General features: G+C 33.2%; 1 protein-coding gene across 13 annotated transcripts in view; it reads left to right on the plus strand.

Annotated features, from left to right (window-relative positions):
- LOC130448898 (protein muscleblind) overlaps window positions 1-13,686 on the plus strand; it is a 584,866-nt gene that overhangs the window by 526,743 nt on the left and 44,437 nt on the right. For 10 of the 13 annotated variants that reach the window (XR_008910395.1, XR_008910391.1, XR_008910389.1 and 7 more), the window contains one exon: window positions 13,490-13,531. Coding sequence is in view for 6 of the 13 variants with exons in the window: in XM_056786478.1 (XP_056642456.1) it covers window positions 13,490-13,531 (42 nt within the window). In the remaining 7 variants the exon portion in view is untranslated. Of the gene's footprint in view, window positions 1-7,029; window positions 7,147-13,489; window positions 13,532-13,686 lie in introns of all 13 variants that reach the window. The other 3 variants (XR_008910392.1, XM_056786476.1, XM_056786474.1) reach the window with 1 other exon arrangement.

The following is a 13,686-nucleotide window of genomic DNA, read 5'->3' on the forward strand; positions in this document are numbered from 1 at the left end:
ATATCAAATATCACGTGATGCTCTTTCGGACAAGTTTATTGTACTATGTTAAGCTATTAGTTGTGGTTTGGCTCCTAATGCAATGAATGAAAGCAGCTATACTCTTCGCTAAATGGTGCTAGAATACATCCCCCTATAGTACTACTATTCTTGATAAATTATCTAGTGTATAGGCGAGAAAAATTACAAAAAAAATATATAGTAGATTAGATCAATCCCTCACCTACACCTACGAATAGATACTAGTTAAAATTCTTATTAGAACTTGCTAAAATTGGTATTAATTTTCGAAAATTTATATAAATGTACAATAAGAACAACTCATAAAACTAAATATCACAAATTTTGAAAATATAGCAAATTTTAACTGAACTATCAATCAAATTCGGATGAGTACTTTTAATTCAACATGGAAAAATAAGATGGAAAGTACTGGTAAAATTGATTTTCAATTGATTTGGATACTGACGAAATATTGTTTATTATAAAAACTATAGTAGTTTAGATTCTAGAGTATTATAGCCAGGTATGTACATTCGTGAGCAAAAAAATCACACACTCGCAGTCAAAAGTCTCTAGCAAAAAATTTTAAGCTGCCATTCTTTTTTTGATTTTAGCATCTACACGCCTTTATTCTTGGCTTTATAATGAGTGGTGTATGTTCTAATTGATTTATTTATTTGGCAAAGAAAAAATATGAAACGAAAACGAATCTTAAACAGTTAAAAAGGGTTATAACAGTATAGAAAATACAAGCTCTACAACTATCAATATTTAATGTCCCCTTCCCTGGTCTTTATAACGGTTTCCCATCGCTTTTTCATGAATGGCATAAGTATGTCGTGGCTTGTGCAGTATTTCTAACCTGTATTTTTCTCTTCAGCTCATCCCCTTACGCGCTGGCCAATCCATAGCCCCAATTTCCACATTCTGTACATACTGCCGTTCGGAACCTGCAGTATGTGGACGGGTATTGGGATGGAGTTTTCGCGAACGACGTAATCCCTCGCTCCACCGGCAATTTCAATAAAAACCAACCAATGGAAATCTCCAGGTCATTTGTAGACTCGTCATCTTTTTTCGCTACCATGCAGGTACCCTCTGCTTTCGTCTGAAAAGGGAACGGAACTTCATTGTTCGTCAGTCCGATTAATGTGTTTTCTGGTAAATCGTAGACGGGATGCTAGTTGGGCTGGGGTTAATTTGGAGTCAGTAGCTGGCCTTTTTGGCACCAGGTTAGCTGCCTTAATTCTTCTTCTGATTCCTCGCGTTTCTCTTGTTGGAGGGCCAGCTCATCACTTGTTGTGTCCATTTTCAAGTATAATTCTTGTTTAATGTTAACGGAGATGTGTATCGGTTGACGTTTCATGGCTAACTGATAGTGATTGGTTTGGTAGATAACTTTTGATAAGGTTCAGTTACCCCTAATTAGTACTATTTTTAACGAGCATAAAAAGGGTGGTTACCAATCATAACATATTGTTGGACTATGAGAACAAGGAACATCACAATATTTTATATCATTTCGAAGCTACGAAATTAGCTTCAAGGTTTATATTTTATAAGAAAAATACAATTTCGAGGTTATTTTTTTATTTATAAAGTAACGATATTAATATCTACACTTTTCTAAGTAAAAAAAGTTATCGATAGTTGGATGATACAGTATTAAATTCGAAGATACGACGGCCACTGTGTATATTTGAGATTTGAGACGCTGCTATCACAAAGTAAATAGGAACAGTCCTAAACGACTGCAATGCCCAAAAAGCCCTTCATTATGAACTGAATGAGAAAGTATATCGCTTGATGTTGATGCATCTATTGGTCCGTTTCTGTCAGATAACTCTTGGTGTCGCATCCGCAATAGTAAAATATGTTTTACACAAAAAATTGGTGCTAATAAACGCGAGGGAAACGTTCGAAATGTTAGATAGTGGTGAACATCGTTTTATAGCGGGAATAGTTACAGGGGATGAAACGTCAAGGTCATTTTATGATATTCCTATCCTCCAGGAGAACCGTGTGTGGATTTACGAAGATTCACTAACACCAAGAAAGCGATTTTAGAGGTAATTTCCAAAATTTTCTACGCTAGAGAACATTCAATGTACATTCTTCGAATATATGTTCAAATTATCAAAAATTCAGGCTTGTCGTTTGAATCTATATTATATTGGACAAGAAACTTCCTTTAGTAGTCCATTCGTCTCTTAAACTCAAATTTCTGGAAATCCCTGTGTCTTCTAAAGCTTTTCTACATGTTTTTCGAAATAAATCTATTTTTATTAGAGACCTCTTTTTACTTTATCAACAAGATTTTGAAATATTCGTTATTGAATAAAATAAACTTTTATTGATATTCGAATCAACGTCCACTTTCTAAATATTATGTTTGGTTTCAACGATCGATTCTACGATACAGTCTACGACAGGGTAGCAGTCGACTCTTAATATTTCTCTGTAATAAATTTTTTTAATTTCACAGTGGACAGCGCGTTAAGATAAGCTGAATGAAAATCCGGCTTTAGTTACTCGAAAACAGCGATTTTAGATGTAACCTACAATTTCGAACTTTACTTCGCTTACTGATAAACAAGAGACGAGAACTATGAAAACTAAGACTATACAGTACATTTTGTCTTATTTTATTCGTAAGAAAGCGTTTTTAGTGGTTCATTTTATGAAATTAGTAATTATTAAATTAACTTTCTTCTTAAATTAAAACCAATTTTAGTATTTTAATCCTAATATTCATTAGAACACACCTTGTAATTGTAAAAGCACTATCTGTACAAAACCTTCTATAGAGGATGTCGGTAAATTTTTTATTGAGCAGCATGTATAGCTGCCCTCTGTATAAACAAGCCCTGCCAATACGTCCTACATCTAATTATATATTTATTTCAATTATTTAAACTTCCAGCTTATCGCTATCTACAGCTATCGATGTTTGTTGTGAGGGCTACTTTATTGGTAATTAATATAAATGATATACACATGGAAATGGAATATGAAAGAATATAATGTATAGAAAATAAACACTTTGTATAATAATCTTACTTATTTAGTCTTTTTCATAAGAAGCCTGAGTGATTGTCAAGTGTTAATTAAATATTCTTTACGTGGAAAATAGTGGCCATTTGAACAGTGATGATGATGAAGGTCCAGAACCGTTTACTGTAACTATTCCGGAAACTACGTGCCAAAATTACTTATTGCTGATGAAAAGATCGCTCGAATTCAAAGTTCAAACCATTGTTTGGATATCTAACATAATCCAAGTGAATTTTTCCGTCGATATGATACAGTATATGAAATATGAGTAAAATACTACATCTAATAAATCTAAAAAACCGTTTTTCGGCACTCAAGGTCACGGTTTTGGACATTTCAAAAATGTAAACGTTTTGATTCGTTCGCTATCGTTACAGAAATAATGACCGAAATGCCAAGACTTATTTTCATTTATTCTTCTGATACGAAAAAACTTTGGATTATCAGATTGCAGCTGAATTTTTCAAGATCTTTAAAATTAAGTTTTAGAAATCCTTTTTTTGACCAGACCAAACCAGGTTTTTATTTAATCGTAGGTGATTATAGATAAGCTCCTAGCTCTATGAGAAAGGATAAACGAAAACTCAATTCTACTCACTATGTTGTAGGGAGTGTATCATATTATAAGCTACAGCTCTTCTTATTTAGTAATTTTATTGAGGTATATTTGCTGTTATATCCAAACAAACAACCCCTAACAATGTCTGAAAGGGGAGTTTACATGATCGAGTTTTTCCACTATTATGCCGAACATATTGTAATTGCTTCTTTTGAAGTTGATTGCCTATGAAGTGATAGATAAGAATTAATAAGATTATAGCATAGCGTTTGCTTCAACTAGTTCCACCCACTCCTTATTAGTTAAATACACTTAATACCATTATTGGTGATGGTGCTGTTGTATATAGCTAATTTGCACACCAAGTTTTTAGTTCTACACACAATTTACGTCACACCTTAAACACGTACACACAACATTCAGATGAAATTAGTGTTATTACTAACGATATAATAAATATAAGAATTGTTTCAAATGGGCTTGTTAGCAGAGTTATTCGTATTTCATTGCGTTCAGGAAGATTTTTGTAGATTTTTCAGGTGCAGTTACCCAAACAGCTACTACTAAAAATTTTTTTATTTCAGCTGTAATTGAATTGATCTCATGTCTCCGTATTCCATTATATTTATTTTCAACAGCTTTCGGTGTTGATTTGGTGTGGCATTGCATGCTTGATCTGTTGTAGGATTTTATACAATGTTCGTTATTATAAAGAAAAATGCTTTTTTTTAGTATTTACAGCTACTTTCACTGGATTCAGTATAATATCTATCTATAGATAACGATAAATCAGATTCAATACCGTATCATTCACTTCCTTCAACATATATTCAAATACAAAATGTGTATGATGCTGTGAATGTATATACCCACTGGCATCGTGAAATAATTCAACCTGTAAGAACTGAATTTGATTAATATTAACAAAAATTACTGCTACCACCAAGCTCTTCAATCTTCTTCGACCAGCTGGAATGATTCCTAAGTATTCTAAGCCTCGAATCGACTTCTTTTTGCGACTTGTCCTTGGTCTAATCACTGATTTTCCAAGTTCGGTTATCATTCGACAGGACAAAGACATTCAGTCGACGTTTCGCTTGAATCTCGGTTAATAAATGTGGCAATATTCGATAAATTTCATAAACTAACTAAAGATTCCAAATAGCGATGTATGGTATCTTTAGAAGGTCCAAGGAAGTCCAATAATCGGTAAATGCTGGTGCTAGGTTTGTTGTACTTTTCATAAAACATATTAAAACCGATATAACTTATAAAACATCCTCTGTACTTTCATTTTTTATGAAGAACAATACAAGAGAACCGAAAAAAAAAAATTATGAGGTTTTGTATGTGAGCGCATTTAAAAGTTTCATACGAAAACATTGCGGAACAAGATGCAGTTGAGTGGATATAAAACATTTCCATTTATCTGTTTCTGTAGCAAAGTTGAAAATGTTGAAAATCCCGGTACTATTACCGATGCTTTGATCGCAGTACACAAAACATGTACTTTAAGACCCGTTTACATTTAGAATTCACTTTGTTGTATGGGACGCAATCCAATTTAGCTTAAGGCATTCGGTATGCAGCTCACACATGAAGTTACATCTTTTGTAATCCGTCTCTTGATAATATTTTTGATTTAAATCTTATACACTTCGAAACGTGGAATTTCTAATATCTCTTATATCTTACATTCAATCGGAATATTAAACTGAAATCAACATTCCACAAATTCCGAGATTTTTTTTGTCAGAATTAATTATTAATCTATTTACTTTGAAAGCGAAAATAAAGTATTTAGTTAATTTTCACAGATAATCCAATCATAGATGTGTGCGATAATATTTTCTATTATTTCCTTATTCCTTTCGAGGTGTTTTAACGATTCTATATCATGTGAGCCAAGACATTTTCCTTCTTCCGATTCCTCTCCAGCCTTTGATCTTGCTCTCAGTTGCCGTTTTCCTTTTTTTAATAATTGTAAACATTTCTCTAATTTGTCAACACGTCTTAGTAACTCTTCACGTTGTCTCCACCTTTCTATTTATTTATGATTTTGTTTTAAGTGCTCGAGGTCACACTTATATATCTGGGTTTGATCTCTAGTAAATACGTACTGTTGATGAATGAGGCACAAATAATTCTTTTCGCTTTAGTTTTTGTTTAAGGTAAATAAAAACGAATCATTGGACGCCGGTCAGATATGACTAAACGTACCAAAAGTTTAATACTGGATCTTTTATTTATCTAGCCGTTCATAAATTATATACTCAATAATACCTACGCTGATGCGATTGCGATTTAGCCAAATCGGTTACAGACTGCGTCAATTTCCCAAAATGAGTTTTTCTACAGTGCTGACGTTTTCATCGGTAATTTCTTAGCCTTTTCGGAAAGCAGAACACTATTCATTTACCTGGTCTTGAAGAGGTACCCATCCTCGAATATTTTTGAGCAGTTTTCTATAAATTGTCGCGCATTTTATATGATCCTTTACAGAAAACAAATAATGTTACGTTGCGCAACAGCCACTGGTACATCTTTCTCCTTCATAGTTGTAAGTACACTTAAAAGTACTTCTCGAATTTTTTAATGCGTCCTTTTATTATGTTTTTATACCTTTGATTGTGTAGAATCGTGGTTTAGTTAGGTAAATGGTATCCCTATTGAATCTCGGATAAATATTTTACATTTTCTTTTCTTTGACTTCATTTTCACACTTGATCTCGTTCAACGGGAAAAAAAGCTGCAGCTCTATATAGTATAGGTTGTATTATTTCACATGTATATAAATCTGCTAGTGCCGGTAATGATAACTCTAATTACAAGACAAACTGTATAAATAAACGGTTTCAATTTGAAGACGTACTACCTATTTTATTTTGGTCCTTAGAGAAAATGAAAAATTATGGAAAGCGACAACACGCTTATTAAATTTTCAAAATTCATAATCCTTAAAATCTTTTAGGAAAGTTGTTTCATCGTTACATTGAATCAAAGAACTTTATCTTTCTGAAAAATACCGATCACTTGATTTTTCTTGTAGTACTTTTAGAAAAATCAAGTAAAACCCTGAAGACATTCCACAAAGCAAATGTTTTTTGAATCTTACGCTACTAAAACTACTAAAAAATTGAAAAAATAAATATAATTAAGTGGTACGTGAATCAAATTGATTGAAAAATTGTATTTTGAAATAATCTACGCATATAATTCTGTAATATACTTACATTGAATAGTTTCGCTGTATAGATCTAAAAAAGCTAAATTTCATAGTTTTTTTTTTCATTATATATATAAATACGCGTATATTTATGCAAAAAACAGAAAATAATTTAGTGCTGGTTTGTTTTATTTTTCCCATTGGTGCGGATGTGCTTGGCCTTGAAAATTCGCTGCTCTACTAATAGCCCGCTGCCATTTCGCCTTTGCTGGCCCCCCAGGCCCCCACATCGGCTGCCGCCGTTCTCGAGATAGGCAAGAAGAGACCCCGCGAGCCTAGCACCGCCGACACAGATCTATTACTGGTACCAATCCGCTTGCTTTGCATGACACTATAATTTTTATCCTCTCATATTGTGCACACTGAACATTTTTAAATATCGTGTCGTATATTGTCATGTTACTCACATCCCTTTCAGTATAAATAACTATTAGGGCATCACTAACATTCTAATTTTTCTAAATTTTATTACAAAGCTCTGTTAGAATGAATCGAATTACCTTGAGTGCTTAGAATTCGCGAGTTAAGTTATTTTGAAAGAGATTCTAATAGAACCAACCATCGAGATTTTGGTTCTTAGAGACCGTTTAAGCAACATTCTGGTACAAACCAGTGGTTTAAAAAGCTTGGTACGATGATTGATTTGCATTTAGAATATTGTCGAATGCAAAGTTTTGGTCTGGGTGATGTCTCTCACTGTTGAGTCTGCTTGTAACCATCTGCATTGGTGTAGAAAGAAAATCGAGAATACACGTTGGAGTAAGAAGGTGACTATATCCTCAATTTGTTTATAAATGCTATGTACACCCCATTTTGGGGTGCTAATTGATAAGTAAGATTAGACAACAGCTCGGTGTTATATCATGTAAGACCAGATGTTGCCAGATATTCTTCAACAAACCACATGGACATAGCTCATTACTAATATATATAAACTGTTCAAGCTTGTGGTCAATTTAACTCACCCTGAAATTGTCAGATCGTCCCTACAGTTAAAGTCCCAATTTGATTGATTCACATCTCAGTATTTGAAAGAGTCGCTTTTAACGTGAATTCACAAGATTCGATGGATACATCGGGGGGAATCAGCTGTGGAGCACAAACGCTACCACGTTGATGCAGTATTGATAAGACAAAGAAATTACTCTTGCAACATTGGTAGCAATAGGATAAATTACTAAGATGTAAATTATGTGACTGGAAACATTGAGATTGACCACTACTAAAAATAATTCAAAATACAATCTTCAGAATGTTGAATCTTCCCAATCATATTTTGGTCGCTTCTTATATCAATTGAATACGAAAATTACGCGAGGCGACAAAAGAAAAATGCCGGGGGAGGTGTCCTCTAGCATTAGGGTGATGATTCACAGGAAGAATGCAGTAATTCAGGCCGACTTCGAATTTATTGATCATCAATCAGTGGTTTCCAGAGGTTGAACAATATTTCGAGTCTTAGTACATCGATGAAGAAAATGTATGGAAACTGTCTTTAAAGAGAGAAGTTTGTTGCAGTGGATAGGGGAATTTTATGTTGGTTAACGTTTGTTTTAGAAATTATTTCTGCAAGGATGATATCATCCTTGGTAAAAGATTAATTTTAATTTGCTTGATTAACATTGAATCAGAATCCGTTAATGTTCAGTTTGTATAATTTACCAATGTACAGTTACACTAATCACGTTTCACCATAAAACACACATCCGGTAGTGGTTTGCATCTATATTTTATTTATTTTTTTTTTCAGAAAAAAAAAACAATTTGGAAAATCAAGCGGTCACACATAATCCAGAAGATAGTGCTTCTGTTACTTTTTCGCATTGCTTTCACACCCCGTAGCATATATTTATTCAAAAATTTCCTATGTAAAAGTTATACATCCTGAAAATATACATCCTGAACGGAAATTTTTAGGAGATATATTTTCAGGAAACTTTTGTAAATATTGCTTTTTAATTTAGACACATTAAGGCCTAAAAACGAAATTTCTTTCATCGCTTATTGGCATTAGGCTTCTATACCATTTCAAAGGTACTAAAGCTTTTGACGTATTTTTGTGATCGTGGCTTTTTGTTTTAGTAAATTGCACATTACTTCTTCTAAAACGGGAACATATTTATTGTGCTGAAGTACTTAATTTAATTAATTGGAGAATTGGTCTCCTCCAATCACCACAATTTTTATTGTGTTAAATGTTTGGTTATATAAACCAAGGGAGAGGAATTTTTCTATTTTGAATTATGGAAAAGTAACTATAATGTGAAACGTGTCTCAATTACGATAGAATAAACTTTTAATCCTTCTCCGTACTTACATTAGTCGATTTGAAGTATTCGAAGTGCACCATTACTGTAAATAAACATGATTTAGTTTAGCACTACATCCTGTATATAATGTGTCCCCAGATGGGTGAAACAAATCTCGTAACTGGATTCAAGTTTGGAAAAATCAAGTTTGCTTCGGAATTTTCAAAAAAAATCTATTCTCTTAAAGAGTAAAATATGAAATTGGGAAAAGATTGTTTATTATAATAAGGAATTGCATACTTGGCTCATAAGTAATTAATCAAAATCTTTTTAGGAGCTGCCTATACTTTCTATAAATCGATCGAATTGTACGAGTTATTAAATTTTCTTAAATCTCAATATTATTCAAAATATGTTCTTGATGAACTATTTGTTTCATTCTTCCTTAACCAAAAACAAATCATTATTGTATAACTTCGTATATTGATTCACCATCACGCAAACGATTTGCCGAATCCGAACTACAAAGTCATTGAGTTAATTTGATTATTAGTCAATTTCCAAAGCTAAATAACGCTTTCTATTAGATTTTCTTCCAAGAAAAATATGAATCAATTCACTTCTCAGTTAATTGCATTCGACCTTTGCAAATCCAGACTTCAGTATTCGCTATTTCGAGATAAATAGTGCGGTCTATGAGTTCTTGGTCTCATATAGTAAATAGAGTGCGATTTGCATGAGTCAGTGACAAGTCTCAACAAGGTTAACACAAAGCTTCGGTCCATTTTATTATAGTAGAGCTCGAACGACCACTCAATCAAGTTGTTTTGAGAAATGTAATTTTGGCTAAAGTATGATTAATACCAACATGGATTTAAAACTGGATGGAAGCTGTTTACGATGACTTATGTCCCTAACTTTCAATAATTGGAAATTGCTTCGCAGGGGACGATAATCATTAGAAGATAACCCACGTGCGGGAGGTCCTGGTGACTGCTCCAGAAGACATTAAATTAGTGGAAAAAATTTTTCTATTGCAACACAGCCCTAAGGAGCATTATTGTTTCATCAGTTTCGGGACGTTCAACATTTGAAATCTGTTCAATATGCTAATTAAATTTCATTGACAGTTATGTGTCTTTCTAGATATCTTGCATCAAACAAATTCCATACTTCTTTCTGTGATCTGGTTGTATTCTCGCATCTATTGAGTATTTTATCCAAAGATTTTTTTAAGTAATTAAATAATATACATTATAAGCTTCAAAATGAAACTAAATCAATAAACTTTATGATAATTGAAGAGAGAATTAGAGAGACTTTCACTTTCAAAATAGAAATATAAAATGTGACCTACCGGTACAATTCCGCTCTGTGTAACATTTTATATAGTGAAATTTGCGGTGTTCAGAATGCTGGTCTACAATAATCACCGCACATTAAACTTGAACTTTTCAGGGAAGTTTTTTAATAAAAAATGCTGCGTGTTTGATAGAGCGAACTGCTACCTGTTTTTCAGTTGTTAGCATGTTGTGAGGGCTGTATCTATACCGCTTTGCGACTAAACCAGATTTTTTTAATAAAAGATTTGTTTTAACGGCATATTGGAATGTGCGAAGTTGGTTTTCTAATATAATATCCTTCAATTTTTCTATATTGTACTAGATTTTCGTTATAACCGATGTGTATACGAAATGTAAGAAATCACACCCTCAATACATTTATATAAATTTATTTTCAATGAGGCTACTTCTGAATATTTGTAAAATCTTAAAGAGGTAAGAGGCTAGGAAATACTACGAATAATCATCCCTTTTTGTAAATAACAATGACCCGTTTTTTATGTTTCTAATATTATTTACTGAAAAATCGATATCAAGCATGTAAAGTTTTCGAATTGATATCGTAAGGTAACGTTTTAATATTTATGACAAAATATTAGGAAAATCACTGTTTCAAGTTGAACGTACTAATTTACAATGAAGTGCAACATTCAATTATTACTAACTGCATTTTTACATAAGAAATTTCGTTGTAATTGGCAAAACTAGTTAATTAGAATATTCCAATACCAAACTTTAACTGAATCAAAATAAGAATGTCTAAAAAGTTCAACATAATATTTCAGAATAATTACGAGGACGATAAAAAAAGGTTACAAGGAACAAAACTCTGGGGATGTTTCCACTGTACGAAGTGAAGCATCTGCTGAATAAATCTTCTGATTCCGAAAACAGGAACCAGTGTTTTATTACCCACACAAACACGAGCGCGCGTACGTTAGAAAACTCGTCTCTCTAAATATCCACACCCGGGATGGATCCGAATAAGGACATTCCACCACCCCCTGCCATTTCGGAAGGTCCTTATCGTCTTCCGCGTCGCAGTTTCACGCTTAGACTCCCTCCTTTCTCCTGAGCTCTATGGGAGATTCTGGAGGTCTTCAGTTTCATTAAGAGTTAGCCTCTTGGCTATAATCTCTTGTCTTCTTGGTTGTCTGGAAGTCTTAATGTGTGTGAGTTTTCACTACTTCGAGTAAACCCTTTCCTATCTCTTTCAGTGAGATAAGGTCTCGTCCGAGAGGTCCTTCGCCTTTTTTAGAGCTTTCCCCGATGTATAACGCGGCACTCACTTATGAAGAGTAGGGGGGTGTCTTCTTGTGGGTTTTTATTACCAAAATTGTGCTATATTCGTAAATAAAGTCAAAAAAAATTTTTTGTGCCTTAGAGTAGGTACATCATCAATTCACTGCCAAGATCACCCATAGAAGGAATCGTAGTAGATGCTTGTAGACGATGCTTATCCTTTGAAAACGTATCTTAATCAAAACCTTTGCCAAAAATTTTTCCGAGTCCAAAGTTAAAAGTTTGGTATGTGTCGTGAGTTGTAAGTCAATCGAATACAGATAAATAAGTACGTTTATTTCACAAGATAATAAACATTTTTTCAAAAAACTCTTGCGTGAAGCTATTCCTTTTTCTGTATAATTTGAATAGGTACAATATGCCCTTTAATTCAAACAATAATATACAATTCTTCTGGAGTATTAGACTTTGGGATTCGTGACATATGTATGCTGGGGTCAGAATAGAGGATATAACCTTGAATTTCTTCGTACTTAATGATCGATAATTCTTTAATAGTTGCTCTACATGATCCGTGTTGCTTTGTGGTCATCAGTATCATCTATCGGTAGAATCACAGTTATTGAACCATGTATGAACATTCGTGAAATGCTAAATGAAGTTCGCACATTTATTCATATATCTATCTCCTGAAACCGCCTCTGTTTCACACCGTAACTATGTTTAACGTCACAAAATGTAATTGTTCTGAATATTTCATGAGAACGCAACATTTAATTTGATTTATAATCAATTACGTGTTCAAAATGGCCAGCAATCTCTTCTAAACAGCACTGGACTCTCCTTATTGAATTTATTCTAATCAAACAACCAAACAATCGTATATTCTTCGAACAGAGACGGTTTAAGGTAATATTAAATTGATCAAAATTATCGGCAACTACGCTAGATTTCTACCTGACCCAAGGTTCGGAGATGGAAGTGAGGAATGCGCCAGTTAGCGTTCGCTGTGAAATGTTTGACTACATGAACCAAATAGCGACGCTCTTTGACGTTATCTTCAGTTCCTCAGGCCCGAACGAGAGTTGTTATACCGCTCTGATGAGACGTAATAACGTCGAAACTAGTCAGTGGTTACAAACTTTTCCTTGCAATTGCTAGCCAATATCGATAAAAAAGTCGATTGACATCATTCTCTTCGGAGAAGATCTAATGCAATATTCGTTAATGTTAACAAATACAGTTATGCCAAAACTCATTAACGCCATCTATTGGTCGATTGTAAAAACTTGGAAAGCAAGTCTCGTATGTAAATTAATTCGTTCAGTTTAATCCAATATTCAGAAATTAAGAAAACCAAGTTCGAAATCACACCACTACTGCGTCTTTAAATGAGGAATATATCTGCAGCGAAATATTTTGTATATGCTTCGCATTTCTTGGCTTCACGCGCTTTTTATACGGCGAATGCATGTTGAAAATTGCTTTGAAATTTAGTATATGTGAGTATTAAAAACAATTTTGAACTCGCAACATTCTAGCAACTCAATTACAGCGATTTTTTTTCCTTTAATTAACGTTTGTAAACCGAATATTCGTATTTTGCTTGCTTTTATAAGGTCCATTTTTGAGCAAGCTTATTGCAAATATTTTATTATCAAATTTTACTTGCTAAAAATGGTTTAAATATATGGTTTAACTTTAATTAGGCAGGTACAATACGAGATCTAATATGTTTTTTCTAAAATGTTTTGAAACTTTGAAAAAATTTCATGGATATAATATTGACTGGTTCGTTTGTTCTTTATTCCAGATGGACATGAAATCTGTTGGATCGTTTTACTACGAAAATTTCGTAAGTACTATGAATATATTGGATTATTAGTTAAAACTATATTCTTTGACAATTGACTTACAAATTGTAAGTCTTTTTCCGAAATGTCAACATTCATAAATGCTCGAATTATTTAGACTTGAATAAGCTTTATTGTATGTTTAATTTAAGATTTG

The sequence above is a fragment of the Diorhabda sublineata genome, chromosome 9, assembly GCF_026230105.1.
Source record: "Diorhabda sublineata isolate icDioSubl1.1 chromosome 9, icDioSubl1.1, whole genome shotgun sequence".
NCBI lineage: Eukaryota > Metazoa > Arthropoda > Insecta > Coleoptera > Chrysomelidae > Diorhabda > Diorhabda sublineata.